Source organism: Cavia porcellus, unplaced genomic scaffold (genome assembly GCF_034190915.1).
Source record: "Cavia porcellus strain 051 isolate PalLab524CR breed Dunkin Hartley unplaced genomic scaffold, mCavPor4.1 scaffold_25, whole genome shotgun sequence".
NCBI lineage: Eukaryota > Metazoa > Chordata > Mammalia > Rodentia > Caviidae > Cavia > Cavia porcellus.
The window spans coordinates 17,300,784-17,321,807 of NW_026947508.1; the positions used below are offsets into that span (position 1 = coordinate 17,300,784).

The following is a 21,024-nucleotide window of genomic DNA, read 5'->3' on the forward strand; positions in this document are numbered from 1 at the left end:
ACAGTCCTGAGTTCGATCCCAGGTACCGAAAAAGACAAAAAAAAAAAAAAAAAAAAAAAAAAAAAAAAAAATAGCATTTTGAAAGACTATGCTTTGAAGAGACAAGGCAAGCTGCGCGCGGGGCGCACACCTGCGATCCCAGCAAGAGAGGTTGAAACAATAGGATTGAGACAGGTCTCAAAACAAAAGATAAAAAATGTTGCAGTAGTACAGCACTCCTGGGTTCGAAAACTAGTACCGCAAAATGAATCAATGAATGCAAGTGTAGATCTGTGTAATGGTTGGAAATCAGTTCGAAGAACACAAGACTTGTCCCAATGTTGGATCAGGAAGAGCTTCGCTGGAAAAAAAAAAATTGAATAAACCACTCTATTATTAGAAATGACCTGGCGTAGCAGAGATGTCCTGCGTGTGCTGATGGGGGGCACCTCGGAGGTGCGACCGAGGGGCGTGAATCGGGAGGGGATCCAGACAGAAGTACACGAAGAGTAATTCCATGTTCAGAATTTCTGAAAAGTTTTCTCCATTCTCTTACCACAGAGACTCATGAGTTCAAGTTTGTTCCAGAGCAAGGACAATCACGAATAAAGAAGACCTGCTAGTCACGCTTCAGCGTTATGCCCCACTAGACTGTAAGCTCCCTAAAAGTAAGAATTTCATAATTCAACCTTTGTCACGTAATAGCTATTAGTAAATACTGCTTGAATTGATAAATGAGAGAATGAATGAATGAAGGACGCAAGCGCCCGAAGGAAACGACCGCCTTCGGAGGTGCAGTCTGGCCCCAGACCCCGGAACCCTCCACCTGCGTAAGGGTCAAGTCGCTCAGCCGCGGAGCCGCTCTAGCCAGCCCTGCGCTCTTGGACACGGAACCGCTCTAGCTCCCAGAATGCCGCTCTATGGCAGCCGGGAGGGGCGGGGCCCGTGGGTGGCACGGAACCTTTTTGTCTGGACGCGGCGGGAGCGCGCACGACGGGAGCGCACTCGGCTGCGATCGGAGGCGCGCTGGTTGCGTGAAGGGAGGCGAATAGTGGAGAGGCTGCTCCGTACTCACGGAGCGACAGACCGAGTGGCTCTTGTGGCCGTGGGCGGCCAGGCGGCCTGAGATGTTGTCCGGGAAGAAGGCAGCAGCAGCGGCGGCGGCGGCGGCGGCCGCGGTGGCGGCCGGGACGGACACCGGACCTGGGGCGGCGGGCGGCGCCGAGAACGGCTCCGAGGTGGCCGCGCCACCTGCGGGCCTGTCGGGCCCCTCCGAGGTCGGGCCCGGAGCGGCCGGGGAGCGTACTCCCCGCAAGAAAGAGCCTCCGCGGGCCTCGCCTCCTGGCGGCCTGGCCGAGCCGCCAGGGTCCGCCGGACCTCAGGCCGGGCCCACTGTGGTGCCCGGGTCTGCGACCCCCATGGAGACGGGAATATCAGAGACTCCGGACGGGCGACGGACCAGCCGGCGCAAGCGGGCCAAGGTGAGACCCGACGCTTCTCTCCTCGGCGCGCCCAGGCCTCTCTTTCCCGAGGGTGCGCGCCCGGGGCACGGTCTAGAGCCCCGCGACCTCCTAGTCTTCCCCCCCTGGACGCCGCGCAGCCTCGAAGCCAGCCGGTGTAGCGTGCAGGCTAGGGCGGGAGGAGCGAGGGTCGAAGGCGGCCTTTGTGTTGGGGCCCGCGGACGTGCCGGCGTCGGGAGGGTGTTTACCGTGAAGTCTCGTGCACCTTTTCGTCTTCTGGAAAAATGGCTTCCCGATATGGAGTCGCGGTTGGCGTTGTTGGAGATACCGCTTGTTTGCCCGTCGATGTGTGTAGAACCAGTGGCTTCCTGGCTGGTGCACAGGGGATTTGGAGGACGATGCTAAGGCAGCTGCCTTAGCCAAGAGACGAAAAAAGAAACTTTTTTTTTTTTTTGGTATCGGGGATCGAACTCACGACCTCACGATTGCCAGGCTGGCGCTTCCACTAAGCGCTTGTAGTTTTGAGCTTTTTGTTTTACTTTCTCAATGATCTTTTGCTGTGGGCTTTTGTGGATATGGAAGCCGATGAGGAGGGCTCATTAAGGTGCACATATATAGGAAGAAAGATTTTGTACCAAATAGTACAATTAACTGCTTTCTATCTCTTTGTGTCACCTGGTGTGTCCCATGAGTCACCAACGTTTTACATTTGCTAGACACTAACAGGCAGGTGTTGTTAGTCCTAACCCTTTTAGGAATGAGAAAACCGAATCAGCCAGTTGTGCTGGCATTTAGGGCCCACATTCTATTGTGACAGGCCATCCTTGGCTTCTTACAAAGGACCGCGTGAGACAGTGTCTGTTCAGGGCACTGGGGCAGTATTAGGCCACAGACTTGCGCTTTTTCTGGAAATCTGATGTTCTAGTTGAAAAAAAGAAATATATGTGGGTATAATAAATACATAAAGACGAGTGGGGTGTATTTCAGTGGTAGATTGCTTGCCTAGCATATGTGAGGCAGTGGATTGGATCCCCAGTACTGTTATACAGATAGATGTGTAACATTAAAATTGTGCAGCCTATGTACTTTATTTTTATTTTATTATTATTATTTTTGTACTGGGACTCGAACTCACGATCTCTTGTTTGCCAGGCTAGCACTTACGCTGCTGAGCTAAATTCCCAGTCCCCTATGTGCTTTATACTTACATAAAAATAACCTTATTGTTTTGACTTTTTTCCTTTGGAAACTGGGTCTCACTGTGTTCCCCAGGCCAGTGATTTTTTTTCCTCAGCCTCACTAGCAGGTGGGACTGATACAGGAAAAAAAAAAAAAACTCTAAACCTGCTAGATAACCAGTACGAGGAGTTGAGGAGTTCGTGTTATCTAAAATAGTCGAGTGATGAGTGAATTTTAGAAACAACGGGGTTAAGAGCAGAGTATATTTATGGGTGGGGGAGAAAGCTGTCAGAGAGGGACAGAAGGGGTCCCAAGTGAATTGCCAAAGACCCTGATTTTTCTAGGGATTTTATACAGCAAAACCACGATATGAGGTGGGTACAACTTGGGAAAAATGAGAAATTGCAAGGTGGGCATGAGGTGGGACAAAACTGTAGTCAGCCAATAAGATTATGAATATAATTGCTCGGTTATAATCAGGAGCAAATGGGGAAGCAAGTCATGCAAGCAAGCAAGCATGAATACAGAATAATGAGCTTTTCCCCTAGGGGGCTGGGTTAATGGCTCTTCCGGGGCTTCCTCAAGGTGATTGGTATATATTTAGAATACCAATCCCTGATGTTTATCCTTAGAAAGTATGTGGATGTGTTTTTGTCTTGAGGTCTGGCCCACAGCAGAGGTGTCTGTCTCTACAGTAGCAAGATACCTGGTCTTTTGTACTGGCCTCTTCAAGGGCCTAGCCCTATTTGCCTGTAATATTTTTAATCTTAGTTGGCTATAACAGGACTACAGGTATGCACCTAATTACTATGAAACTGTTCTCAGTTTTATCTGCCTGCTTGGGAAACCTTTCTGAAGAGTACCCAGTGCCGAGTAAAAGGAGTTTGTTTGTTTGTTTGTTTGTTTATTGGTGCCAGGAATTGAAGGAAGGAATTTAGAGGAAAGGCCTGGGTTAGAAAAGCATGGAGGTTGGTGATCTCAATTCTCAGAAATGAAGTAGAGGGCAGAAGGAAGCCCAACTGGATTGTATTTTTACTGCTTCACTAGAAAGTGTGGCCAGAAATCACGTGCGTTTTTGTTGTTGTTTGAGATGATCTTGCTATGCAACCTTGGCCTGTAACTCCTGGTGATCCTTCTCCCTTGGCCACCTCGGTGCTGGGATTACAGGCATGTGTCACCACACCAGCCTCATATATAGTATCTTTAAAACAGGAGATTGTAGCAGGGTGTGATGGTGCATGCCTATAACCCCAGCTGTTGGGAGGATCCTTTGGAGTTCAAGACCAGCCTGATCTACAGGAGATTGTAGCAGAGTGTGATGGTGCGTGCCTATAATCCCAGCTCTTGGGAGGATCCTTTGGAGTTGAAGACCAGCCTGATCTACAGGAGATTGTAGCAGGGTGTGATGGTGCATGCCTATAATCCCAGCTCTTGGGAGGATCCTTTGGAGTTCAAGACCAGCCTGGTCTACAGGAGATTGTAGCAGAGTGTGATGGTGCATGCCTATAATCCCAGCTCTTGGGAGGATCCTTTGGAGTTCAAGACCAGCCTGGTCTACAAATGAGTGCCAGGCCAACCTGAACTACAAATTGAGACCCTGTCTCAACAAGACAAAAACAAACAAATAAAAAACCCAGAGGCGATTGTGATAATTTACAGTTCACTATTTTAAAGTGCACAGTTGAGCGGTTTTTATCATATTCATAAAGTTGTGCAGTCTGCACTGTAATCAATTTTTAGAACAATGCCCCTGAGACAAAACCTGTATGTATCTTAACAGTCTCTTCAGTCCTCTGTGGCTCTGACCTCTGGCAGCTGCAAGTCTGATCATGGATTTGTGTGTTTTGGATATTTTACATGGAATCAGACACTGTGTGGCCTTTGTATTTGGTTTTAGCATGTTTCCATGGTTCATCCATATTCTTCCACTCAGTACTTAATACTATGGCTGAATTCCACTGTGGATATACCACCTTTTGTTTGATGGACATTTGGGTTTACACTTTTTGGCTGTTACACATAATATGGCCACATAAGTGCACACCTTTGTGTGAACATAATTATCATCTTTTTTATACGTAAGGTGTACAGCATCATGCTTTGAGGTATTATATGGTTACTACAGTCAGGTTAATTAACATATTATCACTTCACATACTAATAACAATTCTTAGTGTACTTAAAAACATTTTATATTAAAACAAATAAAAAAAGAAATGTGCTTAGCATCTCACAGCGACAGATTAAAATAGTTCAGTGAGCAGCATTGTAAATGATTTGATCTCTATACATTAATGCACTTTTTAATTTTTTTTTTTTGGTTACCAGGGCTCAAACTCACGACCTCGCACTTGCCAGGCAGATGTTTTTGCCACTGAGCTAAACCCCCAGCTCTAATGCACTTTTTAAAATAAATAGTTGGCACTGCCATGTACACTTCTGTAACTTGCTGTTTCACTTAATGGCATGTAGTGGACACTTCACCTCAGTAAATTCAACATCATGGTCTCTTAATGATAAGAGTTAATAACTGTTTCCCTTTACCCTTAATTCCCTCCCTTATCCTCCTCTTCTCCATCCCCTTTATTTCACTTCTTGCTAGTAATACTCTTCTTTCGACTTTAATGTCATCATTTTTAGGTTCCACGTTAGGGAAAACATGAGACACTTGTCTTCAGGGTTTTGCTTATTTCACTTAACCTGATAATCTACAGTTTCATCCATTTTCCTGCAAATGACATAATTTTGTTCATTACAGTTGAGTAATACTCCATTGTATTTATGTACCACATTTTCTTTATTGGCTCATCTGTTACTATTCACCTAGGTTTATTCTATATCATGGCTGTTATGATGTCCTAAAATAAAAATGAGTAGGTAGATCTCCCTGTATACGCTGACTGGTAATTCCTTTGCTTGTGTAGCAAAGAGTGGTGTAGGTAGGTCAGATGATAGTTCTATTTTTAGTTTTTTGAGAAACTTCCAGACTGATTTTCATAATGACAGCACTAATTTACTTTCCCACCAGCAGTGTAGAAAAGTCTGTGACCCCCCCACCTCCACATCCTTGCCAACACATTTATTTATTTTTGTATTCTTGATAGTCATTATGAGAGGGATGAGATGGAACCTCAGTGTAATTGTGATTTGCATTTCCCTAGTGGCTAAAGATGTTGAACATTTTTTCATATACTTATTGGCCATATACTTACTCTATTGCTGGGGTTTTTTATTGTTGTTGTTTTGTGTTTTGGTACCACAGATTGAGCTTGTGACTTTGTGCTTGCCAAGCAGGCGCTCATACCACTGAGCTAAATGTCTGATCCTAGTGCTGCTGCTTTTAGGAAGTATGTGTTCATTGGGCTATTAGGTTTTTTCTTTTTTTGGTGTTGAGTTCTTTATATATATTCTATATATTAATCCTCTTGGAAGAGTAATTGGCAAAGATTTCCTCCCATTCATAGGTTGTCTTTTTACTCTGTCGAATTGTTTTCCCTGGTTGTGCAAAAAGTTTTTAATTTGGTGTAATTTTGATTTTGATTTTTTTTTTTTTTTTTTTTTTTTGTCTTTTTTTCCTTTTTATCAGTACCGGGGATTGAACTCATGACTGCCTGCTTGCAAGGCAGGTACTTATGCTGCTGAGCTAAATCCCCAGCCCCTGATTTTGATTTTTGAGATAGGCTTTCACTGTGTAGTTCAGGCTGGTCTTGAACTTACTATGTAGTCTCACCTGGCTTTGAACCACACAACCCTCTTGCCTCAGCCACCCTGTGCTGGGATTACAGGTATATACCACTACACCAGGCACTATTCTTGCTATTATTTCTTGTGTTATTAGGCTCCTATGCAAGAATTCTTTCCCTCTGGTATTGACTTAAGTGTTTTCTTCTATCAGTTTCAAAGTTTCTAGTTTTATATTAACTAATTAATTTTTGTCTTTTTGAGACAAGGTTTCACTGTGGAGTTCAGACTGTCCTTGAGCTCACTTTGTGAACCAGGCTGGCCTCAAACTCATAGCAGTCCTCCTGCCTTGGCTCCCAAGAGCAGGGATTACAAGTGTGTGCCACCATATTCAGCACGTTTCCAGTTTCATACCAAGGCTTTGTGTATTTTGGTTTAATTTTTGTGCAGACTGAGATAACAGGAGTCTAGTTTCTGTCTTTTATATAAGGTTAGCCTGTTTTGTTTTCCCACCACAGTGTGATAGAAGCTATCTTCTTTACAATGTATATTTTTTACTCCTTTATTAAAGAATCGGGTGGTTGTAGTTGTCTGGGTTTGTTTCTGTGTGCTTTGTTCCATTCCTCCATGTGTGTACTTTTGTGCCAGTACCATGCTGGTTTTGTAACTGTGGCTTTGTAGTATAATTTGAAATCTGGTGTTATGATGCCTTCAGTCTTGCTGTTTTTGCTTGGGATTGCTTTGGCTATTCTGGGCCTTTTACTTTTCCATATGAATATTAGGATTGTTTTTGAGTTTTGTAAAGAATGTCATTTGAATTTTGAGAGATTGTATTGATTCTGTAATCACTTTTGGTAATATGACCATTTAAAAATACTAGTTTTGCTAATATTTTTATATTAGCAGAGGACTTGGAAAGTCTTCTGGTGTTATCTTTAATTTCCTTCTTTAGTGTTTTGTAATTTTCGTTATAGAAGTCCTTCACTTCCTTGGTTAAAGGTTGCCAGGCTATGTTTTTTGTTTCTGTTTTTGTTTTGTTGTGTTTTTAAGGCATATTGTGAATTGTTTTCCCAATTCCTTTCTCAGCTAGTTTGTTACTGGTGTACTATAGACAGCTATTGATTTTTTTTTTTAATGTTGATTTTGTATAATGGTGAACATACTTTCTCTTTGGGGCATATGTCTAGAATAGGATTAATAGGTTGCCTGGTAATTGCACTTCAGTTTCTTGAGGAATTGCGAGTTTCCCATAGCAGCTGTACCACTTCACATTTTCATCAGCAGTGTGTGAGGGTTCTGGTTTCTGTATATCTTTAGCTGTGCTTGGTACTGTCAGTCTTGTGCTGTAGCATCCTGGAGTGTGAAGTGGTATCTCACTGTGGTTTCATATGCATTTCCCTGTGACTAATAATGTTGAGCATCTTTTCATGTGCTGGATGGCCATTTGTATATCTTTGTGAAATACCTGTTGAAATACTTAGGGTTTGTTTGCTTTTGTTGTTGCTAATAGGGTCTTTTTTATTGTAAGAGTTCTTTATTCTGGTTGCAAAAGGTTTTATTATTGATCAGGTCTGATTTATTTTTGTTGTTTTCACTTCTAGTGTTGTCATTTGAGAACCCATTGCCTAATCCAGTGTCATAAAGATTTACTTCTTTATTTTTGTCTGAGAGTTTTGTTTGTTGGTTCTGCGGATTGAACCTAGGGAGTGCTGAGCTACATTCCCACCCCTTTTTATTTTTCATTTTTTGTTTCATGTAAGGTCTCATCAGCTGCTCAATGTGACCTTCAACTAAATATCCTTGTACCTTACCCCTCTGAGTAGCTGAGATTATGATTTTTAGTATCCTTCAGCCTTGGCCTCCTGAGTGTTGGGATTATAGGTGTGTGCCAGCACTCTGGCACATGAAAAATGAGTTATGTTAATTTTGGAAAGTGATGAGGAAGCAAGGAGCTGGGAAAATTTACCCTTTTCCTAGCCAGCCCTGAGAGTCAGAGGAAACAGCTCAATGGATAGAGTACCCATTTAAGAACTAAAAAGCCAGTTGAGGCCTCAATAGGCCTTGCTTAAAAAGTTCTGAGGGATGGTTCTGGTAAAGATAGCAGATAGATAACAGCAGGCTACAGATGCTCCCTGAGAAGTCAACTTAGACTCCAAAAATAATACAGTGTGGGGAGTCCCAAACACAGGGAGATGGAACCTCCCAACCCAGGAACAAACTAAGCTGAGAGAAACCAATTAAACATACAGTCCCGGTGCTACTATTGGAACAGCTAAAGGCTCAGTGCTCCCGCTGCAGCACTTGAACTTGTGGAGCCGAGAGTTTCTGAGCTACTGAAAGCCCGCCACTTCAGCTCACTGGAGACACACACTGAGGTTGGGGATCAGCGCGCTGAAGGAGAGCTGAGCTGGCAGGGAACCTGCATCAACTTGTGGTGAATGATGGGAATAAAACCAATCCACAGAAAAAGGGGCTCAAACAAACAACGTTCTGGGGCCAGGCAGACTGGTGAGAACAAGGAGCAGCAGTGACTTCAGTCAGCTGATCCCATCTCAAGCGGGATTGGTGGGGTGTGCTTGACCTGGGTCATGCCGGGAGCTGAAATCCAATAGGCTAGCTCAAACCAAGTCCCTACGCCTGGCAGTGCCCCTAATGCAGTGAAGCCCTCAGCAGGTTGGCTGACCCGGAGGGCCCAGCACATGCTGCCCCTGTTTGTACCTTCCTAGTACACTGCAGTGGGCAAGAGCACCTAGTCAAGGTGCTTCAGATGAACTGTAACCAACAAAGAAAGAAACTGGGGCCTCCTATGTACACATGTATGGAAGGAACAAAAAATATGAGAAGAGGAAACAACAAGAAAGGGTCCCTAGCCCCCAACCCGGAGAACATTGATCCAGGAAAGGTAAATACAAGGGAAATTGAGGACGGCAAACATGCAGTATCAGACACAGCACCAGTGGACATAAAGCGCTATTTTTGGGACCTCATAGACGAGTTCAAAAGTGAAATATTTAACCAAGTAAAGCAAGATATAAATAGATTAATAAAAGAAATGCTAAGCACCTCTCAAGACACAGATGGAAGAATGGAGGAAAACAAAAAAGGGATGAAGAATATAAAGAAAACAGAATACATGAAGCAGATTCAAAGAGATTACCAGGAAATTAAAAACTCAATTGAAAGCTGGCAAAACTGCTTGAAAGAAACTAAAGATAGATTATCCAAACTGGGGGACAGTTTTGCAATGTGGGATCATGAAAGGAAAAATTTCTTAAAAATAACAAGGAAACAAGCAGTAACAATACAAAGGCTAGAAGATGACAAGAGGATCTATAACTTAAGAATAAAGAATGTGAATGCAGAAACGGGTACAAACAAAGGAGTTACAAAGGCTATTCCCAGAAATAAGAAAAACTTCCCAAACATAGGCAGAGGAAATGATATTCTGATATATGAGGCATATAGAACTCCAGCCACCTATAACCAAAACAGGACTACACCCAGGCATATAATAAGATCCCAGAAATCCAATATAAGAACAGAACATTAAAAGCTGTCAGAGACAAGAAACAGATTACTTACAAGGGAAAGCCCATCACAATTACGGCATACTTCTTGGTACAGACCATCAAATTGAGAAGCACGTGGAGTGAAGTATTCGAAGCCCTGAAAGAAAATAACCTCCAGCCCAGATTGATGTACCCTGAAAAATTATCTCTACAAATTAATGGAGAAACAAGATACTTCCAAGATAAAGAGGAACTGGGGGAATTCGCGACCACCAATCCAACTCCCCGGAGAATAGTTCAGGACATTCTAAAGAGAGAGAAAAGTACCAGGATTTCAGAAACAGTGGCAGAGAGGCCTCAATGAATGGAGCAGAAAGTGAAATGAAGACAAACAGACAACTAATGATGGAAAAAGAGCACAACAGAAATGAGGCAGAGAAGGTTGGATATAATTTCAAATATAGATGGCCTAGATACACTAATTTAAGGAAAAAAAGAAAGAATTGCAGGCAGAGTGGATCAAGAGGTAGGGTCCACCGAGATGCTCTTTATAGAAAATATAATTAACCTGAAGAAAGGTGTATGGACTGAAAATCAAATATGAGAAAACAGTACTCTATGTGATAGGGAACCAGAGAAAAATAGGGGCAACTGGACCAGTATTTATGGATAGGTTGAAAAGACAGGCTTTAATAGGTAAAGAAATACAACTAGAGATCAAGTCCAGGAGTGAGAAGGTTCAGAACCACTTAAGTGAATAGCAGGTTGTCCCCCCCCCCCAATATAAAACCGAGGGTGTTGGGGAGACCCAAAAATGCACAGTACACCCTGGGGGAGTGAAAGGGGAAGAATAGTCTTTAAGAAGACAGCAGAAGATATTGCTACTAGTGTATCAGGAATTAAAACTCATATTACTCGCACCACTCTACTTAGATAGAACTTACTCCATCCCAGTTTGTATACAAGCACTAGATCTGAGGGCACAGACAGCTATCCCAAAAATATCAGGATATAGCACAGTAATCATCTTTAATTTCCTATTAACTTAATCTGGGTCCCTGTATAACTTATACTGTTATATCATGACTGATCTTAGTTAAATCTCATTTGTTTGATTGCTGTTTGTTATTGACAGGTTTTATTCAAAACTGTTAAGGTTGATAGTATCAAGTCTGAGAGTATAGGCAACTGTACTGAAAACGACAATTATTCACTACAATACCCATTCTGGTATGATTACTACCTGTTTTTGTAGTTCTACACTATCTACAAAGTTGTCTTTCTATTAATACTGTTATGTGCTGATATATTCAATTATATTATATCTGATGATATAGCCAATTCTATTGAAGATAACGAGACACCACAGTAACCATGGTAGAACTCCTTGTACAGCAGTTTTCTATGACTTCGTAGTTTTATGTGTCTATAGGAATATGTTTTGCTTTGTCCTGCTTTGTTCTGTTTTTCCCTCTCACATAGAAAGGATAGAAATATACGTTAAGACTCATGCTTGCGTAAAACCTATAAACAGTTTACAAGAACTGATACTATGACACATGATGAAATGAACAAATACTTTGAAGGAAAAAAAGGCACTATAGGACCCAGTGCTGATTCTGGAGCGTCTTGTTGTAAAATCCAGTAATACTATTATTCTTTGTTCAGAGTGATTTTTAGTCTGTTCTGGTTTGTTTAATCTCAGCATAAATGAAGAAATGGATAAATGCGTGTATGTTTTAGTGTATAGGATTGATAACCATATTACTAAGTTTTTATTAGATAGTTGAACAGAAGTATTTGCAGTCTCGCTGCTTAAATTCCCATTTATATGTTCCACTTTTGTATCTTGAACAATTATTTGTAAAAGAGGACAATATGTAAACATCAACTAGTGATTTAATACTGTTTATTTTTTTCTTTGAAAATATGTATTATTTCTACCCATTTTCTGTTTTGTTTTGTCTTTCTTTAAATAAAATTTTTTTAAAAGTGCTGAGGTATAGGCAGGTGTTTTATTGCCTGCAAGTTTGTCAAGTTTGGAGACCCTCTTTTTAAAAATTTATATAATTACATAACCAAAATTACATTCGGTTTATTGTAAGAGGGACATGCATTTGAGGAGCCTTGAAACTGAAGTTTCATTGTAGAATAAATTCACCCCTGGGTAGATATATGCTAAAATTACAGTAAAATTTATCTTTTGTTTTTGTTTGGTTTAAGACAGGGTCTCACTATGTAGTTCACACAAGCCTCGAATTCACTATGTGGCCCAGGCTGGCATAGAACTCACAGTGATCTTCTTGCCTCAGCCTCCCGAGTGTTGGGGTTACAAGACCTGTAGCTTGATTTCCACACCTTGCTCCTTAATTTGTTGTAATAAGGAGTCTTTGCTCATCAGTCAACTTTTCTGGGTACATTTTTAAAGAGAATGCATCTTTTCATAGTTTCAGATTAACTCTTGCTATTTGCAGTGTTTATCCCCCCTCCCATTTAGTTTCTGGAATTATTTTGTTCTTTTTCTTTCTTTTTTTCCTGTAAAAGATTTTAATTCACAAGACATAGTCTGGCGTCAAAATCCACACCTGAAATGACAGGGTCTAGGGATATTGATGGGGTGGGAAAAACAGGGGTCTGAACATGTGTAAACAAGCCTCATGGCTTACGACAGGTGTCCAGGAAATGGCAGTGTTAGCCTAACCTGAGGGTGAGTTTTACCCTCTGATGCCAAAATGTTGCCCACTGGATACTTTCTGCAGATCCAGGTGACAGGCAATTTTCTTTTTCCCTGAAGTAGTTAGAAACACAAGGTTGGCATACAGATTTGGTATTCTAGTTAACTATATTTTTGTCAGAGATAAAGCTTTTTTCTTGAAAGTTATTAATAGCATGATACATACACGGAAAAGAAAAAACTTAGGTGTAGAGAGCCTCAAAGTGTGAGTTGAATTATCATTGTTATGATATAAAAGTTATAGATCAGACTAAGTCTGAACTGACGATTGTTTTATGAGGCTTATGTATTTATTATAGGCTATTATAAACTGACTTGTTCCTTGTTACATGTTTATTTCCCTTAATATTTCAAATTAGAAAGGTATTTATACTCACTAGTAGTTCTAGGTAGACTCCCTGACTTTAGGTGTTCACTGTACTTAGTTTTTCCTGGTTTAATCTCTACATAGGTAGAATATCGAGAGATGGATGAAAGCTTGGCCAACCTCTCAGAAGATGAATATTATTCAGAAGAGGAGAGGAATGCTAAAGCAGAGAAGGAAAAAAAACTCCCCCCACCACCTCCTCAAGCCCCACCTGAGGAAGAAAATGAAAGTGAGCCTGAAGAACCATCTGGTAAGTTGGTTAACCAATCATGGTTTTATCTTAGAAATAAAAATACATGATCTGTTCCTGTTTTGCAGTGGTATTTATGTCATCCTTGGTTTGTCCTCTGACATTGGGGTTCTTGCCATATGTGTTTTTATATGTATGTGTAAACACATGTTTCTACACAGTGGCACTGATAATCTTTCGTTGTATGTCTGTACATATGTAGGAAGAAATTAAAGGGTGGGATAGAAGGATGTGGCAGTACCACGCATTTGGAAAGTAGTAGAAAGTAAATAGTGTTAGAAAATATGCAGAATGACAAATCCAAGGAATCAATACCTTTCTGTTCAGTGACTCATAATTTAAAGGTAGAATGTTATAGAAATTGTTTTGACTAAATTATGTCTTTACAGCATATGTATGTTGTTTCTGCCAAAACTTGGATGGTATAGGTCTGTTTTGGAACAAATGTTTAAAAAGAAAGAAAAAATATTTACATACACATGTTCATACATGTATTCATTTGGTCTGAGGTCTAAAGAAAACTATTCTGAGTGCCTGTGAATGTTTATTATTAAACCCTTCAACCAGAAGAAGGGGTCAGAAAAGACTATGAAGTGCATCTCAGCTAACACTAGCTTCCTTATACCAATGAAGTAGTGTTAGAATCTGTAGCATCGGTTTCAGCACTCTATGCATCTTTAAAAACTTTGAACATTTCCAGCCCTGAGCCTTGGCTCACTGAAGATTTCCAGCCCAGTGGGGTACCTTTCTGTTTTGGAGAGACCAAACAAAAACAAAACTCTGAATTTTTTATATATTCTCTTAATGGCATCACATTAATTAATTCTTCTTGACTTTGAATTTTTCACTATGTTCCTCTTACTGAAAATAATTTTTATATTTCTGTTAGCTCCAGATTCACTCACCTTATCAATGTTTTTAGCTCTATATTCTTTAAAAATAAAATGGTTATTTCAGACCCCGTATGCTGTATCTTGCATTACTTTCATGCTTGTGGCATGTTTTGACAAGTTTTATTTTGGCTTAGCCTTTTTTGGTAGTACTCCTTCTCTCTGAAGTTACTGTGAATTAATAGAAGTTGTCTTTTTTTTTTGCTACCGGGAATTGAACTCATGACCTCATGCTTGCCAGGCAGGCGCTGTGTCACGGAGCAATATCTCTGGCCCCAGAAGTTGTCTTTAAACACACACGCACAGCCTAGGCTTCACATGCAAGTGTTAAAAAACAATTACTTTTCTTTTCTTTCTTCTTGTCAGGTAGGACTAACTTCAAACCCAGGGCCTCCCCACTGAGCGGCACCCTCCAGCCTTTTCTCTTTTCTGTTCCCTCCGTCATTACCTGCCTCGTAGGCAGGGCTCACACTTGCCCAGGAACTGAACTTCTGCTTCAGCTTCTCACACTGCTGGGGTTACAGTGTATGCTGGCACACTTTGCTAAATAACAAAAATTTATAATATACAGGATTGAAATAAAGTAATACTGTTTGAAAACAATAAGGTTAGTTTCTGGGTTCAGTTTATTCCATGATTGACAGGTTTTGTTTTTGTTGCTGTGCTTTAGAAGAGTAGTTCTCATAAAACTGTCCTTGATGGTTTTCTGGGTAACTCCTCATTGGAAGGGAACAGTCTGTGTGACACATTACTGTTGGGCTAGTATCCCCAGGCACATGAATGGGTGTAGCATCCTCTGTACCTCAGCAGCATCTCCATTGTTTGTCTTTTTCCATAGAAGTCTTCTACACTTAGCTCTCTTCTCTTCTTTCAACTCTCATCTCCAACCTTTCTTGGTCCACTGTAAATTCTAAACTATGTTTTAGCATTGGCATTTTCTTTTTCTTGAAAGATTTTTTTTCACAAATGTCAGGCATTGTTCCCATAAAAAGTGTCTTAGCAAAGGGATTTGGGGTTTGGGGCAGCTGTCATTATTGTAGTGTATTGGAATATGCAGTGCTTTAGTTTGAATAGATTTTCTTAGTCTTTTGCTTTTATTTTTTTGAGACAGAGTCTCACTGTGTAATCCAACCTGGATTTAAATTTACTGTGTATCTCAGGTTGGCCTTAGTGTATTATAGCTATGTGTCACCTTATCCTGCTATCCTGGTCTTTTTTGGGAAAGTTAAAAGTTTTAAATTGAAGCTATCTGCAGTGCTTAGAGATGTGTTCATGATAGCCAAAAATTGCCTGCCTCGAAAAAAAATTAAAAAAAAAAAAGAAATCTCAATCAACACTTGATTCAGTATTGTTATAAGTTTAACTGCTATTGTTGATATGAAAAAATTTTCCCTTTAACATAATTTAAATCATTTGAAAGTTTCTGTGGTGAATTAAGGAAATATTTTTTTCTAGGAAGCAGTAGCAATTTAACTAGCCTCATAGTTTAAAAATAGACTGGACCTTTATGGTGAATTATAATTATTATTAGATGAATTAAATATTCAGATATTGTTTAGGGTTACCACATTTGTTGTATTAGAAAAAACTCTTTCACAAATTTTTTCCATTAAAAACCAAATGGAAGCATTGTCATACAGGATTTTTAAAACCTTGGAAGATGTGTTTGTTTCCTTACCAAACTCTTTATTTTAGTCACTTATTTAATAGCTAACTGAATTCTTATAAAATGCATATATGAGATTTGTATACATTTTATTCTTACAAACTTTTGAATTTCTTGAGAAAAGTTAATTTTGCTGTCCATAATTTTGTTGTTGTTGTTTTCTACTAGGGAAATCGAATTCAGGACCTTGGCCTCCCAGGCAGGTGTTTTGTGACTAAGCTATATCCCCAGCCATAGTGTTAATTTTAAGAAGAAAATATTTTGTCCCTTATGAAAGCACAAAGTATTTGGATGTCAGTGGATCTAGTAATTTGAGTGGAGAGAATTCCTCTAAGGAGAGGACTAAGGAGAAAGCTTGAAAAGGGAGTTTGGAGCCTTAATGTGGGTTGCCTCGGTTGATTAAGCCAGGCCTGGGAACCTGAGCTGAGTTAGGAGACTGGGAGTTGGGGGTAGCAGTGAGAATGGTTGGGGTTTTTGCTTTTGTTTTCTCAGTGCAGGAAGACAAGAGGGTGCCTTAGCGCTAAACTGCACCTGCACCACTCCCACTCCTGAAATCCGGAGGCTGTTTGAGCAAGAGAAGTTGTAGTGAAATACATGTTGGAGAAAGAGCAATCTGGTGTGCTCTGTAAGGGTGACTGAAGGAGCAAAGGGACTGGGGTTGAAAAGGTAACAGGCTGTGTCGGTAGCTGAGTTTAGTAGATGGGGTCTGGGAACCTTTGCTCAGTATCAGGGTAGATTAGGAGGGGGTGGAGGTCCGTGCTGGGAGTTGAACCCATGGCCTTGCTTATGCAAAGCATGTGTTTTACCATTAAGCTGCATCCATAGTTTCCAAAGGTGATTTTCAACAATGAAAATACAAAGGTGGTTGTTGTTTTTGTCTGATTGGATTTTTTTGTTGGGAAGAAGTTCTCTGTTTTGACTTAAACACTATTTTTAGGTTTTCAACTTTTTAAAAATAGCACTATTATTCAGAAATTAATAAATATCCTTTGCTATAGTTGCAAATCAAAAGGGAACTCAGAACTGAACAAATTATTTCAAAAGTGACCTAAAAAAAAATACCTCACATCTAACCTATGATATATAATGTTTCTGTAGTCAGAAGTACATATATAACTTTCTGTAATCAGAAAAAATATATAGCTTTAAATTTGATACTATTTTTTAAAAATAATAAAATTTGTATAATCTATAAATTATCTTTCATTTTAAATATTTTTATTAGTGCAAGTTTATAGTACGTAATGATCACAGTCCTTGTGGGGCGTTAGTATATGTGTGTTACACATCTTGATTCTTTTCTTTTTTAAAACCCTTTCTTCCCCCTTTCCTCCATCTCAGATTTTCTGTGTGACATTGTAGACTTGGTGATGGTCAAAGTGGGTAAATATATTTTGATTTGTTTGTTTTTACTAAAGATGTTGATGTCTGAAATCTACCTAATTTCATTTTCTTAAAAATTTCCATGCATTTTAATATTTACTATCTTGTTTAGTATGTTTTAACAAATGATAGATTTGTTTAGTTTCCTGTTTTATTTCTGTGAAGGTGAACATAGCCTTTTGTTTGAACAGATTTTGTTAGAGTTGTGTATTTGATTATTAGTAGGATGATGTAATTATGAAGCTTTTATAAAACAGTAAAAATCTCATTCAGTTGGACGTTACTGATTTGGAATAACTGCCCTCCTGTTGAAGTATCCTTTTTTTCAGAAAAATGCTGTGTTGCTTTTGTGGCTGTTTGTTACCTGATGTACCTTGGGTCATTTCTCACATTCACTTTAGTAAGGTTTTAGTCTTCACTGATTTCCTAGTACTTAGCTCTTTTGATTTTCATATAAAAATGCAATTTAGATTTTTTTCTCTACCTTTTCACAGTTGTAATTTACCAGAAAACACTTAACTGAGTAGTTTTTGGATTTGTGTTTTCTCTAGAGAGCTCTGGCTTGGGAAAATATTTTAGAAGGAACTTTTTTTGTGTGTAGCCTGAGACTTTTGTGGAAACATTAAAATAAGAAAAGGAAATTTGAAATGGGCTGTTGTGGACTGGAGATATAGCTCAGCAGCATAAGCGCCTGCCTGGCAAGTTCGAGGTCATGAGTTTGATTCCCCGGTACCAAAAAGAAAGAAGTGGGCTATTGTGGTGCCTTTCTCAAGGCTTCCAACTAATGGGTTTCTCAGTAGAGGAATCAAGGGTCTGTATGTGTAACAGCATATGCATGAGTTTACCATTTTTTCCAAGCACAGTGATGGTTCTAATACTTTATAATGAAGCTCAGAAGCTCCCATATGATTGGTTGTCTATTTTATTGAATGACTATGGAAGGAATCACTTTACCTTGTTTATATTCTGGGACCAGAGGAAGTTCTCCCCGTAGAAGAGAAGGCTTTTCTCTATTGTATATGGGACTCTTGGAAGTGTCTGTGCTTAAAAGATGCTTTTTGTTTTTTTGTTTTTTGTTTTTTTTTGGTACTGAGGAGCTTGCCAGGCAGGCACTTGTACCGCTGAGCTAAACCCCCAGCCAAAAGATGCTCTTAATTAACAAAATTCACAGTGTGAGAGATTGATGTGACAAAAAATTCTGTGTAGTTAACAACAGAAAACATAAAAATTATGGGTAAAAATAATTAAAGATTTGATCATAAATGCTATTTTAATAATGAAAATGTTCATATGACAAAAGATTGAGGGCCGAATATTTGGTGAGTTATTTAGTAGAGTAAAAATCCAAAAGGCAGAATCTTTTAGATATTTCTTTAGAGTTGGTATAATGGCCATTTCATTGAACAGTGCTTTCTTTTTGTATATGTGAGCAGTGTTATTTCTTATGTGTTACACAGATAGTGAATGGCTAATTAGCAGACTAGCTGTACCCATCTTCAGACAACAAATTAGTATAATAAGTTTGACCAGAAAGAAATTAACAATTCATTTCCTTACTTTAAAGGAGGAAAATGAGTGGTCCTAATATTAACCTTACCTTAATATAGTTTTTGCGTGATTTGCAAGGAACCATGATTCCCCTGAAGGCAGGCATATAACTGCAGTTGGTAGTGGGCATGAATGGTGGTGTAATTATGATTTCAGAACTTCCAGATGATAAAAGGAAAACATTAGAACTCCCAACCTGCTAGATGTCTGATCCACTGAATTCATGTTCCCCAAAATCAAAGAATGAATTCTAAGACCACCACAGGTTAAAAGTAGGTAATTTTATTGAGAGAAAGACAGTTCCTGCCTCAGAGGGACAGGAGAGGACCTGGGAAGTGGGTGAGATTTTATAGAGCAGAATCACAAGACAGGTATAAAGTCACAAAGTGGGTGTAAGGTGGGACAAAACTATGGGCAGTCGATAGGATTCTAGAGTCACTTAGGTAATACTGATCCAGTGAGGGAGCAAGTCACACAGCAAGGTCCTTCCTGGATGGATGGACGAGGAGGTCTTGGTCCCGCACCGAGATGACTGATGCCTGTTTGGAAAGTTGATCATCATTGTTGTCCCTCAGGGGAGTATGCAGGTGTAGTCATCCCGTCTTTGTCTTCAGGCCTGGCCGTCAGCAGTATGTCTTCACCCACCTGTGTTCTTTCTTCTGTACTGACTCTCAGGGCCTGAACTTTTGTGCCTAAAATATTTCTACCTAACTTAGCTTTCCGTAATGTAGGAGTTCAGTTAAGTAATTTTGTTTTTATCATTCTGTAACTTTTCAGATGACTTTTTTCCATGTCTATGAGTAGAGTCAGAGTGGGGGTAACTTTGAGAATTAACTCTGATATTATCTCCATAGGGGAGGTAAGAGGATTCTGTTACATCCCCATGCCCAGTTGGACACACTCTTTCACAGATATATTATAAGTGGCTAGGGATTTCATTCTTGAAAGAGCCGTCTGTTTTGGCATTTATACTACTACTGTAAGATGAATACTCAAATCATTTGAGTTCTTGTTATATGAAATAATGGTGTGTACATTCAGAAAATAGAATTAATTTTACCTTTGTTTTTGTTTTGTTTTTGGAATAGCACCATTTCAGTTGTGATTTGGAATTGTGTGCTCCAAAGTAACTTACTGGAGGACTGAGAAAAAATATGACAAGCTGAAAAGGTAACCTAGATCAACTTAGCCAAATTCTTTTATTGTATTTTGAGATAGATATTAAACAAACCAGCATACACAAATACACACTGAACCATACATGGTTCCCTCCTTAGGTGAGTTTTAGCTTGGTGTGAAATAAAAAAAAAAAAGCACATGTGTTTGTGTAATAGAAGGGGGAACTTTGTGAAGGACTAGCTGCATTTCACTTTAAAAATTCTAGAAGATATTTGGAGGCAGAAAGGATAAAGAATTGGGCCTCGGGATTTAGCTCAGTGGCATAAGTGCCTGCCCTGCAAGCACGTGGCCATGAGCTCGATCCCTGGTACCGGTAAAAAAGAAAAAGAAAAAAGAAAGGATAAAGAATAGGTAGTGTGGGGGCTGGAGATTTAGCTCAGCGGCATAAGCACCTGCCCTGCAAGCAGGCAGTCGTGAGTTCGATCCCCAGTACCAATAAAAAGGAAAAAGACAAAAAAAAAAAAAAAAAAAAAAGAATAGGTAGTGTGTAGGGGAAATTTTTCAAGAAGTAAAATAGAGATTCGCTTCATAAAATAAAATTCCACACCAGTGTGGCTAATTGTCCCTCATTTGCTTTATCCTGCACACATTAATTGTATTACTATAATACTATGTTGCAGGCACAGTGTTGGATTATAAAAGTTCAAAGATAAAAAGACTAGGTCCTCTTGGCAAAATTCAGTCCAGTTTAGGATTATAGATACTAGTAACTTGTTACAGTGATGAAGCAATATAATAGAAGTATATACAAAGTAAAGAGAACTCAGAAGATGTTTTTATTTTTTAAAGTGACATAAAATTGTATGAATTTATTTTGCACAATCTATTTTGAAGTGTATATCCATTGTAGACTGACTAAACCTAACTAATTAACATGAATCACCTCACTTAGCCTTTTTTGTAGTGAGACTACTAGCATCAACTCTCAGCAGTTTTTCAAGAATAGGGTATTTTGTTATTAAAGATAGTTACCATATTGTAGAGTAGGAGTTGTTACTCTTAGGAGTTGTTTTAAATAGTATCTGTTCAGAATTTGATTATGGAAATTTTACATTAAGTAGAAGGAATTAAGCTGGGCTTCCATGAAGCAGTTTTAGATCCTTGATTTTTATAAAGTTTTATTGCTTTTGGTTGGTGTGAACAATTGAATCAGATGTTTAGTTTTTGAGACAAGCTATTTTTCTTAAGAGAATGATTTA

The 21,024-nt window shown here is 39.5% G+C and overlaps 1 protein-coding gene across 2 annotated transcripts in view; it reads left to right on the plus strand.

Moving 5' to 3' along the window:
• Window positions 1–953: 953 nt before the first annotated feature.
• Window positions 954–21,024, plus strand: part of Kdm1a (lysine demethylase 1A) — a 61,149-nt gene continuing 41,078 nt past the window's right edge. Inside the window, exons 1-2 of one of the 2 annotated variants that reach the window (XM_005004314.3) lie at window positions 954–1,460; window positions 12,994–13,159. In XM_005004314.3, the coding sequence (XP_005004371.3) occupies window positions 1,107–1,460; window positions 12,994–13,159 (520 nt within the window). In that variant the 5' untranslated portion in view covers window positions 954–1,106. The remainder of the gene's footprint in view (window positions 1,461–12,993; window positions 13,160–21,024) is intronic. The other variant, XM_063235732.1, reaches the window with a different exon arrangement.